Source organism: Salvelinus alpinus, chromosome 26 (genome assembly GCF_045679555.1).
Source record: "Salvelinus alpinus chromosome 26, SLU_Salpinus.1, whole genome shotgun sequence".
NCBI lineage: Eukaryota > Metazoa > Chordata > Actinopteri > Salmoniformes > Salmonidae > Salvelinus > Salvelinus alpinus.
In genome coordinates, this window is record NC_092111.1 from 34,995,385 (window position 1) to 35,023,108 (window position 27,724).

Below are 27,724 nucleotides of genomic sequence, written 5' to 3' on the forward strand. Positions count from 1 at the left end.
ATCCCAAACCATATTAATTGGGTTGAGGTCGGGTGATTTGTGGAGGCCAGGTCATCTGATGCAGCACTCCATCACTCTCCTTCTTGATCAAATAGCCCTTACACAGCCTGGAGGTGTGTTGGGTCATTGTCCTGTTGAAAAACAAATAATAGTTCCAATAAGCGCAAACCAGATGGGATGGTGTATCACTGCAGAATGCTGTGGTAGCCATGCTGGTTAAGTGTGCCTTGAATTCTAAATAAATCACAGACAGTGTCACCAGCAAAGCACCCCCACACCATCACACATCCTCTTACTCCATGCTTCACGGTGGGAACCACACATATGGAGATCATCCGTTCACCTACTCTTTTGCCAGTCTCACAAAGACAAGGCAGTTGGAACCAAAAATCTCACATTTGGACTCAGCAGACCAAAGGACAGATTTCCACCGGTTTAATGTCCATTGCTCATGTCTCTTGGCTCAAGCACGTGTTTTCTTCTTATTGGTGTTCTTTAGTAGTGGTTTCTTTGCAGCAATTCGACCATGAAGGCCTGATTCACCCAGTCTCTTCTGAACAGTTGATGTTGAGATTTGTCTGTTACTTGAACTCTGAGAAGCATTTATTTGGGTTTCAATTTCTGAGGCTGGTAACTAATGAACTTATCCTCTTCCTTTCCTGTGGCGGTCCTGATGAGAGCCAGTTTCATCATAGCGCTTGATGGTTTTTGCGACTGCACTTGCAGAAGTGTTGAAATGTCTTGAAATTTTACGGATTGACTGACCTTCATGTCTTAAAGTAATGATGGACTGTCGTTTTTCTTTGCTTATTTGAGCTGTTCTTGACATAATATGGACTTTGTCTTTTTACCAAATAGGGCTATCTTCTGTATACCCCCCTACCTTGTCACAACACAACTGATTGGCTCAAACGCATTAAGAAGGAAAGAAATTCCACAAACTAACTTTAAAAAAGGCACACCTGTTAATTGAAATGCATTCCAGGTGACTACCTCATGAAGCTGGTGGAGAGAATGCCAAGAGTGTGCAAAGCTGTCAAGGCAAAGGTTGGCTAATTTGAAGAATCTCAAATATAAAATATATTTTGATTTGTTTAACACTTTTTTTGGTTACTACATGATTCCATATGTGTTATTTCATAGTTTTTTCATAGATGTCTTCACTATTATTCTACAATGTAGAAAATAGTAAAAAAGAAATAAGAAAAACCCTTGATTGAGTAGGTGTCTGCATTTAGAACACAATGATGTAGACGTACAGTAAATACCAGGCATCATGCTTGTCCATAGAAATATAGAATCTACAATGACTGTCGGAAAAAAAACAGCTTCCATCATTCTCAGCTCATGTGGAACTAAAGTAATAAATTAAAGCTATTGGATACGCTCCACTTCCTCCCTGGGAAAAGCAGTTGTTTGGCTGCAGGGAGGACAGGGGGGGTTGGGGACTAGATGGAAATCATCCCACACTGACCCCACCATCCACCCTGAACCCACCATCCACCCTGACTCCACCATCCACCCTGAACCCACCATACACACTGACCCCACTATCCACCCTGACTCCACCATCCACCCTGAACCCACCATCCACCCTGAACCCACCATCCACCCTGACTCCACCATCCACCCCTACTAAGCCGGGGTCATCACACCCTGACCCCACCCTGATTCCACCGTCCACCCCTACACAGCCAGAGTCATCCCACCCTGACCCCACCGTCCACCCCTACACAGCCAGGGTCAACCCACCATCCACCCCTACACAGGCTCCATACAGATGCCGACAAGCCGGCCCAGAAAAAGCCGCAGGGAAAACCACACTTTCTGGGCTTTATTCTGGGCCCTAGTTATGCAACGCCAACAACTGTCCATTTAGAAAGGAGCCAGTGAAATGAAGACTGTTTTCGAAGAGTGTGTTTTTTCTTGGAACTTTCCAGGCAGGCAGTTTGAAGGGAGACCCTTAGAGAGGCCTCTCTTCTTCTAGCTCTGAAAATAAAACCCTGTTAAAACTCTAAGGCTTTTAATACAGTGGAGGATAGAAGTGCCCAAGGAAAGTAGTGGTTCCTAACAAAATAGAACCCAGCCAAGACCAGTCCAAAGCTCCCTTCTCACCTTCCTTTGATCTCAACAGTTAAAGACATGTTCCAATGGTTTTAGACTAATTTCTCACTTCCTCCAGTGAAAGCTAACATTATGAACAATACAATAACATGCAATAGAAAACCATACATTACCATACAATACCTCCAAATACAATAGAATACCATAGAATACCTCCAAATACAATAGAATACTATACATGACCATACATTACCTCCAAATACAATAGAATACCATACCATACATTACAATAGCATACATTACCATACAATACCTCAAAATACAATAGAATACCATACATTGCCTCCAAATACAATAGAATACAATACCATACAATACCTCCAGATACAATAGAATACCATACATTACCATACAATACCTCCAGATACGATAGTGCAGGCCTTTAGATCCTCCTGTCAGTTCAACATCCAGTTAGTACTCAGATCTTTCTCTTTCTGGCTCAAAACGGAGTGAAACAGGGAGGTACTATTTTGCCCTACCAAGCAAAAAGGCAGTAACTGTTCATTTGGTCGAAAATTAGTTAATGTCATGTTTGCTTCATTAAATACATGCTTAATCATGTGTACAAGTATCCTGCCTCTATTGTGTTCTGGAGAAAATGGGGGTCATGTTGGTAGTTAACTGCATAAAGTTATTGTGAAACCAAGGTAAATAAAAGCCATTTTTCTCAGTTCCACTCTATGAGCAGTTACTGCCTTTTTGCTTGGTAGGGCAGTATTGTTGCAGTGTTTTAAAACGCTGTGCCCTGTCTGCTTGTATTGTGTTGATGCATTGCATGTTGTCTTCTGTCTGCTTGTATTATATTGATGCATTGCATGTTGTCTTCTGTCTGCTTGTATTGTGTTGATGCATTGCATGTTGTCTTCTGTCTGCTTGTATTGTATTGATGCATTGTATGTTGTCTTCTGTCTGCTTGTATTGTGTTGATGCATTGCATGTTGTCTTCTGTCTGCTTGTATTGTGTTGATGCATTGCATGTTGTCTTCTGTCTGCTTGTATTGTATTGATGCATTGTATGTTGTCTTTTGTCTTTGGTTCTACAGTATTAATCCTTTCTCCCTCTTCTGTTCTGTTTCTCCTGCATCCCCCTCTCCCTCCCTCCCGATCGCACTCCCTTGTTTTGCCTCTGTGCCTCACCCTGCTGTTGTGGCCCTTTAGCCCTAGAGGGTAAGACGTCTTGTGTTTGTGTCAGTCACTGTCTGACCACTGGGGATCGCTCTAATAAAACGTTCTCTACCACTGTACAGGGAGAGTCATCAAACCTTCTTAGCCCAGTGAATAGTGGCATTGGCCCTTAGGCACAGATCTAAGATCAGTTTCCTCTGCCTGAATCCTAACTGTAACCATTAGAACATACAATAGATCAGTGTCTGGATGCGACTACTCCCGAGTGGCGCAGCGGCCTAAGGCACTGCATCCTAGTGCTTGAGGCATCACTACAGACCCTGGTTCGATCCCGAACTGTATCACAACTGGCCGTGATCGGGAGTCCCATAGGGCGGCGCACAATTCGTCATCCGGGTCAGGGGAGCGTTTGGCCGGGGTAGGCCATCATTGTAAATAAGAATTTGTTTTGAACTAACTTGCCTAGTTAAATAAAGGTTAAATAAAAAAATACTCCGGATGAGGCCACTTCATCGAGGCGTATGTTCTACAACCATGGAAGCTTGGCAAGAAAGCCATAACCAAAGCATTCTAGTATTCAGTGGCAGTCATTTCAGTAATGACTGTAATGGTTATTTTGGCAGTCATAGTAACGATGTATAATCAATTCGTGGGAGTAATAACAGATAAATGTGGGCCTTCATTGATGACTCTCTTCCCTGTGGTATGGCATGATGTATGTAGGGTTGTGTTGTCATAGTTACCATCACTAACTGTGGTCTAGTAGATTATAGTATATCATGTACAATCTGACTCACCACTGGGTTCTGCCTCCTGTTTGGACCGTGGTGTGTGAGAGTGTATGTTTGTCTACATGTTTGTTTCGGTGTATTGGGGGTCCAATTCATCACACGTCGTTCACAACCATGTTCAGAGATTGTATGCTCTACATGACTTGTGACTCGAGCGACAGTAATTCTGGCGAATACTGTCATCTAATGTTCACTCTGTAGCCACATGATGAATCTATAAATGAACTGTCTTCAAGTGGTTACAGAAAGAAATCCCTTTTAGCTCGATACCACCTAGTGGTCCCAGTGAAGAGGACAGCTGGAAGGGAAGCTGGGACAGTTCTGGTTGTGTAGTCATCAAAAATCAAGTCGCATAAAATCACCTGGATTCTTTTCTCTAGACCAGTGGTTCCCAAACTTTTTATAGTCACATACGCCTTCAAACATTCAACCTCCAGCTGTGTACCCCCTCTAGCACCAGGGTCAGCTGCGTACCCCCTCTAGCACCAGGGTCAGCTGCGTACCCACTCTAGCACCAGGGTCAGCGCACTCTCAAATGTTGTTTTTTGCCATCTATTGTAAGCCTGCCCACATACACACCATACGATACATTTATTAAACATAAGAATGAGTGTGAGTTTTTGTCACAACCCGGCTTGTGGGAAGTGACAAAGAGCTCTTATAGGACCAGGGCACAAATAATAATATCATAATAATCAATAATTTTGCTCTTTATTTAACCATTTTACATATAAAACCTTATTTGTTCATCGAAGATGGTGAATAACTCACCACAGGTTAATGAGAAGGGTGTGCTTGAAAGGATGCACATAACTCTGCAATGTTGGGTTGTATTGGAGAGAGTCTCAGTCTTAAATAATTGTCCACACACAGTCTGTGCCTGTATTTAGTTTTCATGCTAGTGAAGCCCGAGAATCCACTCTCACATAGGTACGTGGATGCAAAGGGCATCAGTGTCTTAATAGCGGGATTTGCCAAGGCAGGATACTCTGAGCGCAGCCCAATCCAGAAATCTGGCAGTGGCTTCTGATTAAATTCAATTTTCACAGAACCGCTTGTTGCAATTTCGATGAGGCTCTCTTGTTCAGATATCGCTAAGTGGACTGGAGGCAGGGCATGAAAGGGATAACAAATCCAGTTGTTTGTGTCATCCGTTTCGGGGAAGTACCTGCGTAATTGGGCACCCAACTCACTCAGGTGCTTCGCTATACCACATTTGACATTGTCCGTAAGCTTGAGTTCATTTCCACACAAAAAATCATACAATGATGGAAAGACCTGTGTGTTGTCCTTGTTAATGCAGACAGAGAAGAGCTCCAATTTCTTAATCATAGCCTCAATTTTGTCCCGCACATTGAATATAGTTGCGGAGAGTGCCTGTATAATCCTAGATTCAGATCATTCAGGTGAGAAAAAACATCACCCAGATAGGCCAGTCGTGTGAGAAACTCGTCATCATGCAAGTGGTCAGACAAGTGAAAATTATGGTCAGTAAAGAAAACTGCAAGCTCGTCTCTCAATAAAAATAAAAAAACATGTCAGTACTTTGCCCCTTGATAACCAACTTCTGTATGTTGTAAAAGTGTTACATGGTCGCTGCCCATATCATTGCATAGTGTAGAAAATACATGAGAGTTCAGGGGCCTTGCTATAACACATTTAACCATTTAACCATCATTTCAAGCTGTCAGGCATTCCCTTGGCAGCAAGAGCCTCTCGGTGGATGCTGCAGTGTACCCAAGTGGTGTCGGGAGCAACTGCTTGCACACCCATTACCACTCCACTATGTCTCCCTGTCATGGCTTTTGCGCCGTCAGTACAGATACCAAGACATCTTGACCACCAAAGTCCATTTGATGTCACAAAGCTGTCCAGTACTTTAAAAATATCCTCTCATGTTGTCCTGGTTTCCAATGGTTTGCAGAAGAGGATGTCTTCCTTAATTGACCCCCCATAAACGTAACGGACAAATACCAGGAGCTGTGCCAGGCCCGCCACGTCTGTTGATTCATCCAGCTGCAACGCATAGAATTCACTGGCTTTTATGCGAAGCAGTAATTGTTTCAAAACATCTCCTGCCATGTCACTGATGCGTCACGAAACAGTGTTTGATGAAGACATTGTCTGTATAGTTTTTTTGGCCTTTTCCCCCAACATTCCGGAAGAATTAAGTCCTCCACAATAGTATGGGGCTTGCCTATCCTAGCCACTCGGTAGCTCACCGTATAAGACGCTTCTAGCCCCTTCTTATTAATGGTATCTGCTGCTTTTATACATGTCTTACTACTCGAAAGTCGTCTTAATTCTCACTCAAAAAACTCCTGTGGCTTATTTTTCAAATTGGAATGTTTTGTTTCTAAATGTCTGCGCAAGAGTGAAGCTTTCATCAGGTTGTGAGATAGTATTTTTGCACATATAATACACTGTGGCTGAGGAAAGGCACTACTCCCAATATAAGTGAACCCCAAATCAATGTAATGCTCATCATATTTGCGCCTCTTCGATGGTCCAACGTCCTTGTCTGTTGTCCGGTGCTTTCCTGGGTAAGGGGGCAGTAGCTCTTCGGCTGCATCAGATTCACAACTGTCAGTGTCCATGCTAGCTGGGCTAGCAACAAATGTAGAATTACTGATGCTAGCATTGGATGGGCTCGTGGAAGCAGAACAACTTGTGTCTTCAACAGGTGCAGGTGTAGTACTGCTGGTAGTAGCAGTACTACCAGTAGAGCTGGTATGTGTCTCTATGGACGTGGGCCGTACTTTTTTAACCATTTATCATCATTTATATTTTAGAGCAAACGGAATGAGCAGCAGCTACGTTTGGCTACATACGGACCGTTAGTGGAATTTCCACGAGAGTAACGGTTAATGTGATTGGATGTTAATTATTTGACTAGGCTACCTGTATTTGACATTGTTATTTCACAGATTTTATTTTTGGTAGGGAAACGAGGCTACTCAGGCGAGAGAAAAAAAACTCACCCAAATGTATAGCCCCGTTGGAAATAGAAATTTACAATCACACATTTCATCATAATAGATTCACTGTAGAAATATAATAACTAACATGATTTCTAGGTAGATAGATTCACTTCCCTCAGTATGCTGTATGTGAACCAACTCACCCCCATCTCTGTGGTGTGTAGATCCAGCCTCAGGAGATCAGCCCTCCCCCCACGGCCAACTTGGACCGCTCCAACGACAAGGTGTATGAGAACGTGACGGGGCTGGTCAAGGCTGTTATAGAGATGTCCAGTAAGATCCAGCCAGCCCCTCCAGAGGAGTACGTCCCAATGGTCAAGGTAAGGCTAGCTTCAATCAATGGCGATAAAAGAAAACATTTGTTGTTGAATCATCATCATCATTATATGCTGATCAAGAGGATATTATTGTCGAGTGATACTGGTTTGTAAGCCGTTCTAGCTTTGTTCTTCTATTACAGTGATATACTGGTTATTTTTTACAGGAGGTGGGACTAGCGTTGAGAACCCTATTGGCCACAGTGGACGAGACCATACCAGTGTTACCAGCAAGCACACACAGAGAGGTGAGAAATAACTCTTCATTACAAGTCAACATATTGCTTCTGACTCTGTTGATACTCTGACTGTTGTCCTATTGTGTCTGACAACAAACTAACCGGCTTATTTTTCTTATGTGTTCTGACTGTCTTCCTCTGCAGATTGAGATGGCCCAGAAGCTGTTGAACTCTGACCTGGCCGAGCTGATTAACAAGATGAAGCTGGCCCAGCAGTACGTCCTCACCAGCTTGCAGCAGGACTACAAGAAACAGATGCTGACGGCGGCCCACGCCCTGGCCGTAGACGCCAAGAACCTGCTGGACGTCATCGACCAGGCCCGGCTCAAGATGATCCACGCCCAGTCCCGGGGGTCACACTAGCCCCCTCCGACTCCTAGCTCCTTGGGCATGGAAGACCTCTGAGGGGAGGGAGAGGGATATAAGAGGGAAGGGGGTCTGGTGCTGTGGAAATGGGGCTGGTTGGTTTCAGCTCCCATAGCAATCATAGACCGCACAATAAGTCACAAGTCAAGACTGCTCAGCTCGCACTTCGGTCAGAGCTCCTGATACTACAGGATAGAGACAGAACTGGTCACTCGACTCAATCGTACCCTTCCACCCCCTTCCTGAAAACTGTTTTATAGGCTTCTGTTCTGTCTGTCGCTGCTCTCCAGAATGTTTGAAGATCAGTTACATACAATCTCTTCTGTTTTATTTGATGTGTCTGCGTCTCGGTTGTGCTGATTGTTTTTAAAAGCATTTTTATCTAGAGATTAATTTCAGTGTTTTTTTTTACCAGAGATTAATTTCAGCTCACATCATCAGACGTCCTCTTCTTCCAGGTGGCTGATAATAATCACAGATCTGATCTGGAAATAGAAAACAATTCCAACTGGAAGATTTGAACCATTGAAGAACTACAAGCTATATTTGATTAACATTTTATTTCTGAGAGATCTCAGTGGTTGGGATGTCTGTGTTAAACACTATTATCTATGGTGTGCTAAAGAATCAAAGCATATTATGACTGTTTTGGACGCTCATCATTTGTATTTTTTGGCCATTCTCTGACACACGGACTCGGGCACCTCTCGACACAGTGAATAATACAGTGAATAATAAAATATCACAAAATGAATGATATTTCTTTTTATTAAACACAAATGTCACATGCCACTTTTTAAGTTAACTAATAATGAATATACAAAGGGTTATGTTATATATATATATATATATATATATATATATTTAAGCATTCAGCATCTCTGGGATTTAAATGTTATGAGAGGCTTATTTTCCTCATTGTAAGCTTCCAGCGCATTTAAGTTCCACAGTGGAGATGAACTATCATGTGTTTGAATCCTCTCATAGTTTGGCAGTTAAAACCCCTGTCCCATTGCTAGTCGTTTTCTTATCACTGAAAGTTTTTTTGTATATTTAAACCAAGTCTGGTGTCACACAAACCTTCTTTTGATTTGATCCCTATTTCTTGGGTTGTTCGTATTCATTAGTGCACACCGCAACAAAACATTTTGCAACGGAAAACAAAAACAAGCATCTCTTAATGGAGAACTTCAGGTAGTCCCTCCATGTTCCAGTACATTTTCTTGTTTGGTGCCAAATGAATATGACCATGGTTTACGCAGATTCTGCCCTTCCTTTAGACCAGGGTTTCCTAACTCGGTCCTACGGACCCACCTGGTTGACCATTTTGGGGTTTTGCCCTATAACTACACCGCTGATTCAAAGCTTGATGATGAGTTGGTTATTTTAATCAGTGGTGTAGTTCTAGAGGACAAATCTAAAAGTGCACTCAGTGGGTGCCCCAGGACCGAGTTTGGGAAAACCCTGCTTTAGACCATGTGTCAAACTCATTCCACGGAGGGCTGAGTATCTGCAGGTTTTCGCTCCTCCCTTGTACACTGAACAAGAATATAAACGCAACATGCAACAATTTCAAAGATTTGAATGAGTCAATTTAAATACATTCATTAGGTCCTAATCTATGGATTTCATGACTGGGAATACAGATATGCATCTGTTGGTCAAAGAGGAAAAAAAAGAGGGGCATGAATCAGAAAATCAGTCAGTATCTGGTGTGACCACTATTTGTCTCTTGCAGCGTGACACGTCTCCTTCACATAGAGTTGATCAGGCTGTTGATTGTGGCCTGTGGAATGTTGTCGCATTCCTCTTCAATGGCTGTGCGAAGTTACTGGATATTGGCGGGAACTGGAACGCGCTGTCGTACACCAAACATGCTCAATGGGTTACATGTCTGGTGAGTATGCAGGCCATGGAAGAACTGGGACATGTTCAGCTTCCAGGAATTGTGTACAGATCCTTGTGACATGGGGCAGTGCATTATCATGCTGAAACATGAGGTGATGACGGCGGATGAATGGCACAACAATGGGCCTCACGATCTTGTCACTGTATCTCAAATTGCCATCGATAAAATGCAATTGTGTTTGTTGTCCGTAGCTTATGCCTGCCCCATACCATAACCCCACCACCACCTGTTCACAATGTTGACATCAGCAAACCGCTCGCTCGCCCACACAACACCATACACACTATCTGCCCGGTACAGTTGAAACCAGGATTCATCCATGAAGAGCACACTTCTCCAACGTGCCAGTGGCCATCGAAGGTGAGCATTTGTCTGAGTTTGTGAGGCCAGTTAGACGTACTGACAAATTCTCTAAAACGAAGTTAAAAAAGGCTTATGGTAAAGAAATGAACATTAATTAATGAACAACAACTCTGGTGGACATTCCTGCAGTCAGCATGCCAAATGCACACTCCCTAAAAACTTGACACATCTGTGGCATTGTGTTGTGATGAAACTGCACATTTTAGAGTGGCCTTTTGTCCTCAGAACAAGTTCTACCTGTTTAATGATCATTCGCTTTTTAATCAGCTTCTTGATATGCCACCTGTCAGGTGGATGGATTATCTTGGCACAGGATAAATGCTCACTAACAGGTATGTAAATAAATTTGTTCACATTTGAGAGAAGCTTTTTGTGCGTATGTCAAATTTCTGGGATCTTTTACTTCAGCTCATGGAACCAACACTATATTTTTGTTCAGTATACTTCATTGATGAATTAAGATCACTAATTAGTAAAGAACTCCCCACAATTGGTTGTCTCGGTCTTATTGAAAGGGGGAAAAAAACAGACACTCAGCACTCCATGGAATGAGTTTGACACCCCTGATATATAGACCACTTTATTCTCCCCTATCACAGTGGTTGCCAACTCCGGTCCTCCAGTACCCCCAACAGTACGTGTTTTTTGTGGCCCCGGACAAGCACACCCGATTCTATTTAACTAATCATCAAGCCCTTGAGTTGAATCAGGTGTTTCAACAGATGTGTGCTGTTGTGGATACCGGAGTTGGGAACCACTGCCCTATCATGTGTACAATCTCCATCAAACTACAAGTGGGTATAAATTATTCTCAGGAATAACCTGTAGTTCCTTAAACTAATAAAATGTGTCGTTCTTGGTCTTCAGAATTGTTTGTTGTGAGATAGCGGGTGATTCGAAATCCAAACCCATTCATTTTTTGGTGCAATAATTATGCAATAAGGTCACCAGTTTGAATCCCAATGCGGCATGTTCTCCAAATCATTTGTCATCTGCATTCTAAAGGACTGATTGAACAGATGTGAGCAAATAATAGATGCAGTGGACTAGGTACTGGGGTATGGACCAGGTCACAGGTTCTAGAGCTCTATTCAAAGGTTATTTCAGATTGAGCCGACATGCAGCAGTCACCATTAAAGTGGATGCATTTCCTTTACACTTCAATCATGCTGTAAGGATGAACTTCCGTGATGCGGATTGACTTTCTTAAAGGTGTTACGGTATTTATAGCCCTAGTAACATGATTGAGACTATCCAAAATCTCACCATTGCCATCAAGACAAGACCGTACAAAAAGGTTAAGGCCAATTTCAATGACACATAGGATGTCATAATAGCAGGATTACTGATTAGAAAAACCTCTATCCTATATTCATAATCTACTTCAGGGTAAAGTATTCCACCTATTGGAGATATTTTGTTCACAGGTGATCACATTTAATGTCTTTATCCCATAATATATTTCAAATAGCACTTGTACCAAAGGTGTTCAAATGAAACCACACGTTGCCATTTCAGTTTCTTTGATTTTATTAGTTACAAAAAACTGGTTTAGTCGAAAAGACCGAAGCCCATGTCGTCATCGGAACCCTCCTCGGATTCTTCCTTTTTCTCCTCCTTCTTCTCCTCCTTGACTAATACAGGAAAACAAGGTATGGCATCAGTACATGTATAGTGAAATAAATATCCTTACAGCTGTCAAATTAGAACAATAATCACAAATGACTAAACAGACACTTTTACCAAAACGTCTGATTCATGACGCGTTCAAAACCAGAAACTCTGACTTACGAGCGTTCAAGACAACTGGTATCTCAAAACAAGTTCTGACCCGAGGGAAATCAGTTTCAATGGCCATCCAACTCGGAATTCCTATCCAGAAATTCTGGCATCTTTCTAGAGCTACGACTTTTTGACCTAGTCTTTTTATCTAAGCACCAATTAGGCCAATAAATTAGGTGAAAACTGATCCATTAGTGACAAACTGGCTCAATAAGAGCTATGGATAAACACCAGACACTGAGTTTGAAGCTCAAAGACAGTACAGTATTGTTTACAAACTGACATGATGCAACCCTGGCCCTGATTCAGAGCGGCAGTGGAAACCATGCTACTAGGGGTACGCCTAGTAGTCGGACAAAACTAGCATCGTAACAGATATGGGCAATTTTCTGGATACGGTTATGATCAGAGCAACAATTTTTTTTAATCCGCGATCGCCAAGTTATTTTCGGGTGCCAGAAAGCATCTCATGTCAGTCAGTTTCTAAACCATACTGTACTGTGAGTTAATACTGTCTGAGTCAGTCATGTGCGTGGTCTAAATAACTACACTGGATAGTTTTCCTGTCTGTAAAGAGATGGGCGGGCTGCACGGACTCGGATCATTTCACATACACTTTCTTGCATGTTTTCGGTCTGATCATTCAGATTGCTGCTGTCTTCTATGATAAATCACATGGCGAGGACATTTGCTGTCAATGTGCATAATATCTAACAAGTGGGGCGAGGGTAGGGAAAAGACTAAACGCTAATGCGTATTCTAACTGAATGACAGCAATTGTATATGCCCACTGCAAGTTGAGAACAGACACACCCTCCACACACTGCTTATAATCTGCAGTTTTTTTGCAGTGAGGTATTTAGTCAACATCTATTTAGGCATATTAAAATAAAAATTTCCTGATCACGAGTATCATCTGATCTGACGTCCAACTGTCAATTTACGAATGAGTATGGCCATGTCGACACACCCCTACCTGCTACCATCTCCAGTCTAGCCGGTGCTTCCTAGCACCCGAGATGTTTGAAACAGAGGTCTGAATCTTCGTTGTATGTGTTACAAGAAGTAAAAGCATGTAGAGTTTGTTTTTAAAATCACTGACTGTAATAAGCACTGGCTCACATGGAAACCATGTTAGTGTGGCCCTGCAGGTGAAACCCTGGCCCACTGAACAACACAATGGCCCTCTAGGACTGTAGCCCCATGCCCCTGGTAAAGGGGGGTGAAACACTGGTGTCCTTTAGTTACCTGGTGCGTCTGCTGCAGGGGCGGCGCCTCCAGCAGCAGCAGGGGCGGCTCCACCACCGGCACCCACGTTGCAGATCAGGCTGCCAATGTCCACGCTGGCCAGAGCCTGTAACACAAACCGGGTCAGACATGATGCCGCCTTTACACATGAATTACTACCACGTCATAACATCATGGTTTACAGAGAGCAACTAAGTACCGTCACCATTAAACAAGGTTCACACAAAACAGTGAGATGGAAGGTTTTACACCATAGATATGAAGGAATAAGTCAGAAGCTACACAGAATATTTCTCAATGAACCCCTGCACGTGTGTAGGGTGATGGAGAAACGGGCTTGACTCACCTTGGAGAACAGACTGGGCCAGAAAGGCTCAATAGTCACATTGGCAGCCTTGATGAGAGCCATCAACTTGTCCTCCTGCAAATGATTATATTACACATTACAGACCTCTACTGTAGATGCATGAAGACAAAACCACTAACAGTATTTGGCTGTTGTTGGTTAGCCTTGGACCAGGTTAGTAAGTAGTTGGCCAATGCCAAAAAGGGTGGGAAACCCTCTGTATGAGTAAGCCAACTTGTTGGCTGCTTTGATCGCATTCACCGGCCTCAGTTTACTAGGCTAGCTAGCCATGGTAATGTTATTGGAAAAATGTTTCAAATGGTCACATTTGGCTAGCAATTTTTCATAGATCTGACTAAGGGCGCCAGGGTTAACTTGCAGGCTATCGTAGCGATGCTTACAGCAACAACACATTGCTGGCTACACAGACTAGAAGACACACATGATGTCTGTGGCGTTAACTAACGTTAGCGAACTGATAGCATGTTAGTTAGCTAGTGACATTGACAGCTAAGGCGATAATATAGTTGGCGTTGCTACAATCCCTTCATATTTATTCAGACTCAGCTACACACTACCCCGGAAGTAGACAAGAACCAGCGTTCCAAGTAAGGCTGGTTAGCTACACAAGAGACCGGTCAAGGCACCATTTTAAGCGGGACTTACTGTGACGGTGACTTCATCGTCGTGGAGGATGAGGGCAGAGTAAATACAAGCGAGCTCAGATACAGATGCCATCTTTCTATGTATGTTCTTTAGTTTTGGGGTCGGATGCCTAAATTTAGTGGTGCTAGTCGCCGGATTCTGGGCCTTAGCTTCAAGAGAAGAACCAAGCACCTTAGGCACGTTTACTTCCAACTTGGATTTTAGCGGAAAGAGAATGAGAAAGGGCGGGACATGGGTGTATATACTAATCAACGTCACTTCCATGGGAGGAGTCAATGCAAATGACTACCGACTAAAACTTATTTGGATGACTTGTAGAATTAACAAATAAGACCACAGAGCAATTTTTTTTAAACCACATTTAAACTACAGATTAATCTTCGTTTTATTCTTCACATAGGATCAAACCCATTCACATAGGATCAAACCCATTCACCTGTATATAGCCTCATTATTGTTATTTTATTGTGTTACTTTTTTCTTACTTTAGAAGCTCCAGAGCGACTGTTAAAGGACTAGAATGTAAATGTAATACAATGTCCTGGTTCAGCAACCAGGAAGTTATTCTACATGAGAACTGGTTCAGAACAGCAACCAGGAAGTTATTCTACATGAGAACTGGTTCAGAACAGCAACCAGGAAGTTATTCTACATGAGAACTGGTTCAGAACAGCAACCAGGAAGTTATTCTACATGAGAACTGGTTCAGAACAGTCTCAGAAGAGTTCAATAAACAAGAAAATAGCAGAGATACAAGTATTTGTGATTCAGGTCAAATATAGCCTTTTTCTCATATTTTCAAGCACTGGAGCGATTATGTTTTGTATTTACTCGTTGCGATTTGTAACTATAACACTCTGTAGCTTTATAATTCAGTTTTGTAACCGAATGCCTCTATTCAATCAGATCTGCTTTAGCTGACATCTCCATGGCGGTTGTTTTGGCTGTGTCAGAGGTTGAACTGCGGTAAAGTTGTCCAGTCCACAAGCGGCTCCAGGCATTATACCTAAAGCGGACATTGCCATTGGCTGCACGGAGTCACATTTTATACATGGGCTCTATTCAGTCTTTATAGCTGAAGGGTTACAGATTCCCCAATAGAAATGTAAAGGTGATTTCAGATTGAGCCGACATAGGCAGCATTTACTGTGAATGCAGTGTCTGCTAAAGCGGGACCATTGCCTTTAAATTTAAGTAATGCTGTAAAACCGAAGTTCCATGATGCGGATTGAATAGAACCCTAACAGAAATCCCATGCAACCTTGTTTACGTGTTTGAACACTGGAATGTGAGATGTAATCTACACCTCGATTAGGATGATGGAAATTAAATTACTTAATTGAATGATTTTTTTTCAATTTGAGGATAATTATTTATATATAGCATATGATTTCTCGCTCTGAACTTCTAATGCAAGTGGGGTGGGTGTGGCTTTGTGACATTGGTGGAATTTGAGTTGCATGGCCAAGTACCCCAAGTGGGTGGATGTTTCCCTTAAGGACCTTTGGAAGGCTCTAAAATGAGCGAACTCCACTCACCCAGGACACCGGGCCATGCAAAACCAACTCAACCATTGCTAGCAAAGTTTAGGCCTGCACAGTGTCTTTATTTACAATATTCATTCCGTGCCAACACACATCTAATTGTGAAAAGTGAACATAAACCTGTGTAGGGGGTCGCCCTGGTAGTAGGTTTTTATACAGTACCCAAGTCCAGTCTTTGAGTAAATCTGAGCATGGGAAAACAAGCACTGCCTAAATACTGCAATGCAGGTTTGATTGAATGGGGCCCTTAACCCTTACAGTGAAAAGGACGTCCTGTTGTCTGCCTGCCATCCTATACACAGGTATGTGACATCAACCGACACCAGGCAGGGTAAAACTCCAATATCATCGTCTGTGTTTGTGTTTCAGTTCTTTGTTACAAGGCCATCATCATCACTACTTTAAAAACTGGTGGATGGAGATACATGTCAAACTAATGATAGGGTGCGTTTTTATGATGAAATTATTGCATCTTATTTTTATGCCAGAACATATTTGTATATATTTCAGTCTTGCCTTTTGGCAAAGATACTAGGCCTACTGCCTTTCTTCAGCATATAAAATGACAGCCATAGAGGTTAAACAAAAATAAAAACACCAGCAGAGATTAACACTCATATTTATTTCAGTTGTTCATATTCATTAATTTCGAAAACTTGATTCAGAGACACAGAACCAGCACAGATAGGAAAACGTTTTATTTCTTTCCTATCCGACATAGATCCTGAGGATGAGCAACAACAACAACAACAAAAAACCAGCAAAGATGAACCCACATATTAATTTCAGTTGTTCATTCATTCATTTCAAAAACTTCACAGAGTTTCACAGAGACAGAACCAGGCCAGATATGAGAAAAGACAAGCTGAGCAACAGGAAGTTGATTCCAGAGACTGATGAACCGTTGCTGTTACAGAGGTCAGTCTGACAGCAGCTGACCTGGATCGCCCCTATGATTCCTAGGTTGGAGGAGAGTGCTGTTGTACATGCCAAGCGGGTGGTGCAGGTCTTAGAAATGTACTTGATCCCCACTGGTGACAGACAGTGGAAGATACAGTAGATGAACTGGTTAAAGGGCTGGCAGATTAATTGATTGAGTCTATAACTGATAAGAGAAACAGTGAGGTATAATTTATTTTATATACTGACATGACAGAATTATTGACGATACTTATTTCAGTTTTCATTAACCTACATAGTCAAAGTGACTGGTACCCCTGCACAAAACCCTACCTACAAAGAGATTTATTAATGTATCTATTCATTTACAGAGTATCTGTGCTCTTACAGATTTGGGCGACGCCGGTCATGCAGGTGTCACTTGAGAGAAAGCAGTTTTCTATGTTCTGGTTACACTGAGCATTGTTGTTTATGCCATCACAGGCATAACACCGCAGTGCCTCCACTGAAACATCATAATGAAACATACAGTATACGTGTAAAACATCACTGAAATTCTTTAGATATTGACAGAACACACAATTCGAACTACACAGAAATCCAGTAATTAGATTACAGTGAAAGTCACGCGCACAATACACATGATTTAGGTAATATACCATGATGATAGATAATTCATTCCAAAATCCATACCTGCCATGTTCCCAAACAAAATGGGCATTAGTAACACAAGAATGGTCTTCATGACTGATAATGTGAGTTCTGCCGAGTTTCTGTTGCTGTAATAAAGTTGTCTGGTCTCTGCTGGGGGTTTAAATAGCCAGGTGTGTTTGAGAAAGTCTACAGATCGTTACCAAGCAGAATCCACAACAATATTCAGAACCATTGTGTAGCATGGAAGATTTGTGATATCTTGTTTCATTTACTCCCTATAATTAGTGTATACCACAGTTACCAAAAAAAAAAAACTCAAACATTGGAGGCTGCTGAGGGGAGAACGGCACATGTTATTGTCTGGAACGAGGAGAATGAAACGGCACATGGATACCATTCCACTCTATCCACTACCACGAGACCAGCCTCCTGTGTCAGGCTAAAGATCAGTGGATGTAGAGTGACTTCAGTCAAACTGGATGTCACACCTTGTGTTTTATGAGTCTGAACATAACCAAAATATCTCATTAAATGAGATAACCAAGGGGTTTCACTCATGGTTGTAAACATCTGGTTTGTGGGGGACTGATTTGGGGGGTTGGTAAATAGGTAGGGGTGTGTTCTCTTGTGGCTGTGGGCTTTAGTTATGTTAATTAAGACTATACATTAGAGTGCATTAGGTTTGTGTGGGTATTGTCTGTGATTGATGTCTGTTTAGATCATATGATGTAATGTCGGGTAGAACCTGACCCAGGAGTCATGACTTATGTCAGATCTGTGATTAGGGACTGATTCCTATAGAATGGTATTTGTACATACAATATTATTTTAAAAATATTTTTATTTCACCTTTATTTAACCAGGTAGGCTAGTTGAGAACAAGTTCTCATTTACAACTGCGACCTGGCCAAGATAAAGCATAGCAGTGTGAACAAACAACAACACAGAGTTACACATGGAGTAAACAATAAACAAGTCAATAACACAGTAGGAAAAAAAAGAGTCTATATACATTGTGTGCAAAAGGCATGAGGAGGTAGGCAATAAATAGGCCATAATAATTACAATTTAGCAGATTAACACTGGAGTGATAAATCATCAGATGATCATGTGCAAGTAGAGATACTGGTGTGCAAAAGAGCAGAAAAGTAAATAAATAAAAACAGTATGGGGATGAGGTATGTAAATTGGGTGGGCTATTTACAGATGGACTATGTACAGCTGCAGCGATCGGTTAGCTGCTCAGATAGCAGATGTTTAAAGTTGGTGAGGGAAATAAAAGTCTCCAACTTCAGTGATTTTTGCAATTCATATTAACATAAGTAACATGTAATATTATTAGATTATATTTGTAATCTCATTGAAGATCTTTTGCACATATGCACATAATTCTATCCACTGATGCTGCAGACACAGTTTCCAGGTGATGATGGAAAATGTCTGTTGTTCAGAGACATATGTCATCACATACACATTCAATCACATTGTGGCCAGCTAAGCTTATGGTAAGAACTCAGTCCTGCCAGTGATCAACTGACAAGTTCTAATCCAACATAGCTCTCTATTCACCTACAAGTGGATAAACCACTTACTCTAACAGATGTTTGGTGAAAAGTTCAACAGTAATCGGTGTAGAGAAATTTGGCGTACTTTTTTTAACAGTCTTTTCACTTACGGGATACAATAGATCACCCCCACAATACTTTGCAAGGGTGAAATCTGCATAAACATTGTTGATTGGTTGTTTTTTAAATGTTTTATTAAAACGAAGCAACACATGATTTATATTTACAACGACAGGGGGCGCACCGTTCCTGGGGGTACTGCAATACCAGGTCGATGCGTGGAGTGGACGGAGCAAGCCCCTATTCCATCTCCCTGGTCCAAAAATCTATTTAATATATGGTCCCCAGATAGGGGACAGATCAGATATTAAACTGATGAGAACAGATTTTTTCTTTTGGAAAAGTTTTATTACATTTCCTTTAAAAACAGCTCATATATATTTTTGTACATCATTTTATACCAATAAAAACGGCATAAAAGCATAAAACACAGCATTTGAATATTACATTAAAAAAAAATTAAAGTACATGTTAAAAACAATAGAAACAACCATGAGTAAAACATTAAATCTGTAAAAGCCATTTAAAATGTGTACAAATGATTTAACAAAAGTAAAACATTTTTAAGACATGAAAACATGTTAAAAAGTCACTTTGTTAAAAAGCGGTCTTCTGTCCTTTGTACAGGAACGGGGTCCTTATCAAAATCGCCTTCTCCTGCTTTTCCGAATCAATAACCGTCTTGTCCTTCGGGGCCCAGAGGAGATCCCTCCCCTAGGCGCATCGCCCTAGGTACCGCAACGCTGTCAGGCCGTGGCCGCCGGGACCTTGGGTGTTGTGGGGGACCCTTCGCCTCGGGTCGAGGCCCCCTTTTCTGTACCACCCCAGGGCTTCTGTGGCTACCATGGCCACTGCCTGGGGGGTGCTCTCTACTCGTTTCGCTACCAGCAGGTTGCGGGAGGACCACAGTGCATCCTTCAGACACGTGAGGGTGGGCCAGAGCTTGGTGAAGGCCTTTGGTGGAATAGGCCTTTCGGCCCACCCCATACAGCACGAGCTGGGGCGTTAGGTCCTCCCCTGCTGGCAGACACGGGGAGATCAGGGGGCCTGCTTCCTTCCACATGTCCCTGGTGGCTCTGCACTCCCAGAGCAAGTGCCCCACCGACTCATCTTGGCCACAGCCTGGTCGGGGGCACGCGGTGTCCTCGCCATGCCCCGGGAGTGCATAACGGCCCTGACCGGGAGGATCTCGTGGGCAACCATCCAGGATAGGTCCCGGTGCCGGTTCAGCAGAGCAGGATGGGCCACGTTGCGCCAAACCATTGTGGGCTCGACAGTAGCAAGCCTGCGCACTGGACACACTGGTTCCCGCTCCTGCACAAGAGAGAGAAGAGAGCGGTGTTTAGTTAAAACTGTGACTGCCTCTTTTTCCAGTTTAAAATATCTGAAAAACTTTAGGAGCTGGACGTAGTGTGTGGGGAGCAAGACAGAGACTGGGGCTCGCAGGTCGCCCGGGATCAGTCTCAGGGTCCTGAGGTAAGATCCCAGCCAGAACCGTGTGAGGGCCTGGGTCTTGTTGTTGACCGGGGAGGTGGCAAGAGTGAGATGTAACGCTGTGTAGCGGCTGCCCAGGAACAAGTAGAGGTCAGGCAAGCCTCCCCCCCCCCCCTTGGTCCTGGGTCTCTTGACCACCTCCCTCCTCAGCCTCTCCCACTTGCTTCCCCACAGGAAGGGAAACAGCATCCGTTCCAGAGCTAAAAGAGTTGTTCGTGGGGGGATAAAAACAGAACTGATTAATAAAAGCACAGGTAAAATCACAGCTTTAATGATTAAAACCTTGCCCTCATAAGTCAGCTATCGAAGTCCCCAAAAACCCAGTTTCTGTCGTACATTCCCCAGGATCCCACCCCAGTTGCCGCTTCCTCCTCCCTCCCGGTCAAACTTTACCCCCAGTAACCTTATGTCAGTCATTTTAACTGTCAGCGGCAGTCTGGCCAAGTCTGGGTCTGCCCACTTATCCTAGTGGACATGAGTGGGTAAGTTGGATAGAAATTGGTGTAGGGGAGGTTGTCGTACTAGCTTCACATAGAATTGATTAATGATGTAACCTCAAAAGGTAAAATGCATATAAGGGTATGTGTACACACAAATACCAGTAATTATTATGAACATATTACATTTAAAATATTATTAGATAAGATTTTCAAGATCACAAAGGATCTCTTACACACAATTATATATACCTATGCATCAGTAATACTAGTTTTCTGTAGCTTGGTGGTAGTTGAACTAAATTCAAATCTTGGTAGTGTTTTCAGTAGCGGTGTAGCTAACTACTGGAACTACACACAACTTTTTGTTGTTGTTGCAAAAATAGCATTTAATATGTGTGAAGTAGGAAAGAATTTCCTTTATCTTCGTTATCAGAGCTGCCTGATTTACACTGGACTCCAGAGAGATATGTTCTTGCAATTTGTAGTCTATGATGTTTCAGATTTACATATGATAATTTATCAGTTTGTGATGTAGTAACTTTAGTTTAGTCAAATACATATATTTTTAAGCTTAGCTTCAGTGTAGTTTAACTTCTTCCAGCATGAAGTAACTGGTAGTTTGGTCAACTATATTTTCAGAGTAGCTTCCCCTAACACTGACTATGACATGACGCTCTCACAGACTTTCTCATAGGCTCTTACTTTAGCGTACTAAATTGTCTGCTAATAGTTAATAGGCTCCTCATTGTATTCCAACTGGTTCTGTATGTGTATGCCCCAGAGCATTCACACATACCCCACTGGGCAATCAACAAGTAGTTCTCTGAACTTCACAGAGCTTTGGAAGCTACCAGAAAAGAAGCTACACAGATGCAATGTTATTTATGAAACTGTTATTTTAAAACCTGAGACACATCGTATCAAAAAATGTAACATATCGATATAGATTTTCCATATCCATCCCCATCACTAGTCAATTTAAATATTCACACTGTTGTTGCTGATGTAATAATATTAAACTAGGCTACTCTGTGTAACCCTCATACTACTGACTGGGTTAACTTTGACCCCAGAGGCATATTATTTTTTATCATAGTACAAAGGTGGTTTATTCAATTTGTCACATTTTTCATGACTTTGCCATAATGACAAAGAAAAACAGTTTTTAAAAACTTTTTTGCTAATTTAAATTAAAATAAACTGAAATATAACACTTACATAAGTATTCAGACGCTTTACTCAGTACTTTTTTGAAGCACCTTTGATAGCGATTACAGCCTTTAAAAAATATATTTTTTAATTTAATTTAAAAAAAATTAGGGCTGGATCAGTTTAATATTGCAGAAAGATTGTTGCCTCCATCAATGTAAGTGTCTGCATCATTTCCAATCCCTCATATATTTTTTGGGGTAAATATATATATCCATATACATACACGTACATACCCATACATACATATACACATATATACATACACATGTCTATATAGATATACATACTTTTTTAGAACATACCTTTATTATTTCCAGCAAACCCTACCACCCTTCCCCCAATTGGAGTAAACTAATAAACAATAACACTTAGGCTTCTACCTTCCGTTTATACATCTTATACACATTTTACAGACACAATCTATTTTACAATAGTTATATTTTGTTTGTTTTTAGTCCTTCCTCTATTTCTGATGTCCATCCAGTTTGATTTCTATTTGTAACTGTGCTATTTCACAAAATTTCTGAACCTATATACATTTTACAGACCCCGTATGTTTTACATTGGTTATATAGTTATTAGTCCCACCCTTCAGCTCCATTCAACCCCTCCCATCTATCTCTCAACAACATCCATTTTGGATTTCTATTTGCCATATATTTTTCAACTGTGCTGTGATGCTTCACAAAAGTACTGAACCTTTCTATTCTCATAGCTTCTACAGATTGTAAATTAAAAATATATTTTTTTGCTAAAATAATTATTATATTATTGATTGATTGACTATGGCTTTTCAAATCACCCAGTATTGCTATCTGCAGCATTAGTTCTAGGCAAATGTTGCAATTTTTCAGCCATTCCTGGACCTGTGACCAAAAACGAGCTACATATGGACAATACAAAAATAAATGATCGAATGACTCTGCCTCCTCACAGCAAAATCTGCAGAGCTCGGAAGATTGTATCACCCATATATATAACATTCTATTGGTTGCAAGAATTTTGTATAGTAATTTAAATTGGAAAATTCAAAGTTTTTAACCCAGCGTTGTTTTGCGTGTCAATTCATAAACCATGTGCCATGGAATGGGTACATCGAAAATCTCTTCCCAACTATTCAACAATTTATATGGCACAGCTGTCAATTTTTTGGTCCTTAAATGAAATTGGTATATGGTTTTATTTATCACACTTTTCTTTAACCATTTATGTTCTTTAATGCAGAGCCGGCATACAAATTCCTTACTTTTTTCCCCTTCTACCTGCCTCTACCATTTTTTGTGGTAATGCTGCAATTAATTGGTTGTAATTTGGGGTAGAGCAGACATTTCCATATGTCTGTGTTAGCTGCATCTGTGACATAACTCCACCAGTCCTATTTATGATATCATTCACTAAAATTATACCTTTTTTAAACATTTCATCAATTTTTTTAATTTTTTATCAATTAGTATTTTTGAGTTTAACCACAATATTTGTTGTATTATTTGTATTGTCTTTTCAGGTGGATTAAACTGAAATTGCAATAAACTTTCTAAGTCTTTAAAAAAATATATATATTTTGGAGATTATTTCCTTTTCAAACAACCGAAAGTGAGCAGGTGTAATCTGAATAAAGGGAAAAAGGCCATTCTTGAACATGGGGTGAGACATTCCTTCCAATTTACTAGAGAACCAGTTTGGATTTAAGTATAACTTTTGTATGACTGATGCCTTTAGTGAGAGGTCTAATGCTTTAATATGTAATCATTTCTGCCCTCCGAATTCATATTCGTTATATAAATAGGCCATTTTAATTTTGTCTGGGTTGCCATTCCAAATCAAATTGAATATTTTTTGTTCATATAATTTAAAAAGGAGGTCACTAGGTGTAGGCAAAACCATAAGCAAATAGGTAAACTGTGATATGACTAAAGAGTTAATCAGGGTGATTTTCCCACAAATAGACAGGTATTTTGCTCTCCATGGTAGCAAGATCTTATCTATTTTTGCTAACTTTCTATAAAAATTAATTGGAGTGAGATCATTTCTTTCTTTTGGGATTTGTATACCGAGTATGTCCACATAATGTAAAATATTTCTTTTTTAGTGATCCAATACGTAATATGGAGATTATATATGATTCATGTTTTCTTTTAAAACCACAATTAGAATCCCTCCACGGCCTCATAGGGGATCTAGATACTTTTGCTAACCTCTAGATTAAAATGAAATTATGATAAGTGATTATCCTGATTTTGGTTTGGTTTTAATACAGAGGTTAGCAAAAGTATCTAGATCCCCTATGAGGCCGTGGAGGGATTCTAATTGTGGTTTTAAAAGAAAACATGAATCATCAGCATACAATGACACCTTAGTTTTTAAGCCACGGATTTCTAATCCCTTGATATTATCGTTGGATCTAATTTTAACAGCTAACATTTCGATGGCAATAATAAATAGATATGCCGATAGTGGACAACCTTGTTTTTCTACTCTAGATATTTTAAAACTTTCTGAGATGTAGCCATTATTTACTATTTTACACCTAGGGTTACTATACATAACTTTAACCCATTTTATAAGAGATTCCCCAAAATTGAAATATTCTAGGCATTTATATATAATCTCCAGTCATACTTTATCAAAAGCCTTTTCAAAATCAGCTATGAAAACCAGGCCTGGTGTCCCCGATATTACATAGTATTCTATTGTTTCCAGTGCTTGTCTTATATTATCTCCAATGTATCGTCCATGTAAAAAACCTGTCTGATTAGGATGAATAATATCTGACAATACTTGTTTAATTCTATGCGCCAAGCATTTAGCTATCACAACACTGAAGTGTAAGAGGCCCCCAATTTTTTTTAACGGACTGGATCTTTATATATACCACTTGGGTCCTGTTTCAGTAATAATGATATCAGACCTTCTTGTTGCGTGTCCGATAATCTACCATTTATATAGGAGTGGATAAACATGCTAATAATGGTCCTCTGAGTATATCAAAAAAGGTTTGGTATACTTCCACTGGTATGCCATCCAGGCCTGGCGTTTTCCCAGCCTTAAAGGCTTTAATTGCATCAAGAAGTTCCTCCTCGGTAATTTGGCCTTCACATGAGTCTTTCTGTACAGATGTTAATTTTACATTATTATTAGGAAGAAAATCCATACAATTAGCTTCGGTTAGTGGACATGGAGGAGACTGAAACAAAAACATATTCTTAAAGTACTTTACTTCCTCTTTCAAAATATAATTCGGTGAATCATGCGTGACATCATTTGTAACAAGTTTCAATACATTTTTTTGGTAGCATTTCTATTTTGAAGATTGAAAAAGAATTTGGTGCATTTTTCCCCATATTCCATCCAGTTCGCTTTATTTTTATAATATATTACACTGGATCTTTCCTGAATAAGTTCCTCGATTTCTTTTTGTTTTTCCTATAACTTATTCTGTGCCTCTATGGTAAAGTTTTTATTGCTATCTAACTGTACTGTTAGTCCTTCATTTTCCTTTGTCAATATGGACTCTTTCGATCTAAATTGCTTTTGTTTTATAGATGAGTGCTGAATTGCATGGCCTCTAAAGGCACATTTAAAAGTGTCCCATACAATAAGGGGATCTGCTGTACCTATGTTATGTCTGAAAAAGCCAGTTTTAAATTCTTATGTCCTAGTTCTAAACAATTTATCATCTAGTAGGCTTTGATTAAATTTCCAATATCTTCACCCACGTGAACATTCTGTAAGAGTAATATATATACCAATTATGTGATGACCCGACCACATTCTGTCCCCCATCAACACTTTTTAAACTTTTGGTGACAGAGAGAATGACATAAGAAAGTAATCAAGACGACTAGCTTGATTAAGCCTTCGCCATGCGTATCTCACTAGGTCAGGGTATTTAAGTCTCCATATATCCACAAATTCCAATATATCCATGACATTCATGATTTCCTTAAATGCCTGAGGGTGATAGTTTGTAGTGTGATTTCCTTTCCGGTCCATAGAGGTATTTAAAACCGTATTAAAATCTCCCACCATAATAATAGAGTCTAGTGTTGCTTGTAGAGTTGATAAATTCTTATATATATTTTCAAAGAAGCTTGGATCATCATTACAGCCTTGAGTTAAATCAAATCAAATTGTATTTGTCACATGCGCCGAATACAACAGGTGTAGGTAGACCTTACAGTGAAATGCTTACTTACAAGCCCTTAACCAACAATGCAGTTAAGATTATTATAATTTTTTTAAAGTAACAAATAACAGAGCAGCAGAAAATGAACAATAGCGAGGCTATATACAAGGGGTACCGGTACAGAGTCTATGTGCGGGGGCACCGGTTAGTCGAGGTAATTGAGGTAATATGTACAGTACATGTAGGTAGAGTTATTAAAGTGACTATGCATAGATAATAAACAGAGAGTAGCAGCAGCGTAAAAGAGAGGAGGGGGGCAATGGAAATAGTCAGGGTAGCCATTTGATTAGATGTTCAGGAGTCTTACGGCTTGGGGGTAGAAGCTGTTTAGAAGCCTCTTGGACCTAGACTTGGCGGTCCGCTCCGGTACCGCTTGCAGTATGGTACCGCTTGGGTATGACTCTACAAGCATGGCACACCTGTATTTAGGGAGTTTCTCCCATTCTTCTCTGCAGATCCTCTCAAGCTCTTTCAGGTTTAATGGGGACAGCTATTTTCAGGTCTCTCCAGAGATGTTCGATCGGGTTCAATTCCAGGCTCTGGCTGGGCCACTCAAGGACATTCAGAGACTTGTCCCGAAGCAACTTCTGTGTTGTCTTGGCTGTGTGCTTAGGGTCATTGTCCTGTTGGAAGGTGAACCTTCACCCCAGTCAGAGGTCCAGAGCACTCTGGAGCAGGTTTTCATCAAGGATCTTTCTACTTTGCTCCGTTCATCCTCCCCTCGAGCCTGACCAGTCTCCCAGTCCCTGCCACTGAAAAACATCCCCACAGCATGATGCTGCCACCACCATGCTTCACCGTAGGGATGGTGCCAGGTTTCCTCCAGAAATTATGCTTGGCATTCAAGCCAAAGAGTTTCATCTTGGTTTCATCAGACAAGATAATCTTGTTTCTCATGGTCTGAGAGTCTTTAGGTGCATTTTGGCGAACTCCAATTGGGCTGTTATGTGCCTTTTACTGAGGAGTGGCTTCTGACTGACCACTCTACCATAAAGGCCTGATTGGTGGAGTGCAGCAAAGATGGTTGTCCTTCTGGAAGGTTCTCCCATCTCCACAGAAGAACTCCAGAGCTCTGTCAGAGTTACCATTGGGTTCTCCCGTTCCTGTAGGTTCATGCTCTACAACATCCGCAGAGTACGACCCTGCCTCACACAGGAAGCGGCGCAGGTCCTAATCCAGGCACTTGTCATCTCCCGTCTGGATTACTGCAACTCGCTGTTGGCTGGGCTCCCTGCCTGTGCCATTAAACCCCTACAACTCATCCAGAACGCCGCAGCCCGTCTGGTGTTCAACCTTCCCAAGTTCTCTCACGTCACCCCGCTCCTCCGCTCTCTCCACTGGCTTCCAGTTGAAGCTCGCATCCGCTACAAGACCATGGTGCTTGCCTACGGAGCTGTGAGGGGAACGGCACC

General features: G+C 41.2%; 2 protein-coding genes, 1 long non-coding RNA gene and 2 pseudogenes across 18 annotated transcripts in view; 1 reads left to right on the forward strand and 4 right to left on the reverse strand.

Moving 5' to 3' along the window:
• LOC139555236 (focal adhesion kinase 1-like) overlaps positions 1 to 8,697 on the forward strand; it is a 219,602-nt gene extending 210,905 nt beyond the window's left edge. For all 16 annotated transcript variants that reach the window (XM_071368874.1, XM_071368875.1, XM_071368868.1 and 13 more), the window contains 3 exons: positions 7,186 to 7,341; positions 7,506 to 7,586; positions 7,722 to 8,697. In XM_071368874.1, coding sequence (XP_071224975.1) covers positions 7,186 to 7,341; positions 7,506 to 7,586; positions 7,722 to 7,940 — 456 coding nt within the window. In that variant the 3' untranslated portion in view covers positions 7,941 to 8,697. The remainder of the gene's footprint in view (positions 1 to 7,185; positions 7,342 to 7,505; positions 7,587 to 7,721) is intronic.
• Positions 8,698 to 11,727: 3,030 nt separating this feature from the next.
• LOC139555237 (large ribosomal subunit protein P1-like) lies at positions 11,728 to 14,538 on the reverse strand. Its single transcript, XM_071368878.1, has 4 exons — positions 14,258 to 14,538; positions 13,592 to 13,666; positions 13,246 to 13,351; positions 11,728 to 11,849 (listed from the first exon to the last, which is right to left on the reverse strand). Exons 1-4 carry the CDS (start codon positions 14,519 to 14,521, stop codon positions 11,767 to 11,769), a joined length of 528 nt encoding a protein of 175 aa, XP_071224979.1. The 5' UTR covers positions 14,522 to 14,538; the 3' UTR covers positions 11,728 to 11,766.
• Positions 14,539 to 16,420: 1,882 nt separating this feature from the next.
• On the reverse strand, positions 16,421 to 17,477 carry LOC139555238 (uncharacterized). The gene is made up of 3 exons (XR_011670967.1): positions 17,395 to 17,477; positions 17,090 to 17,206; positions 16,421 to 16,832 (listed from the first exon to the last, which is right to left on the reverse strand). It is a non-coding gene; the product is annotated as an uncharacterized lncRNA (long non-coding RNA).
• A 1,676-nt stretch (positions 17,478 to 19,153) lies between these two features.
• LOC139555411 (U2 spliceosomal RNA) lies at positions 19,154 to 19,328 on the reverse strand (annotated as a pseudogene).
• A 30-nt stretch (positions 19,329 to 19,358) lies between these two features.
• LOC139554350 (uncharacterized) lies at positions 19,359 to 27,427 on the reverse strand (annotated as a pseudogene).
• Between the last annotated feature and the right edge of the window lie 297 nt (positions 27,428 to 27,724).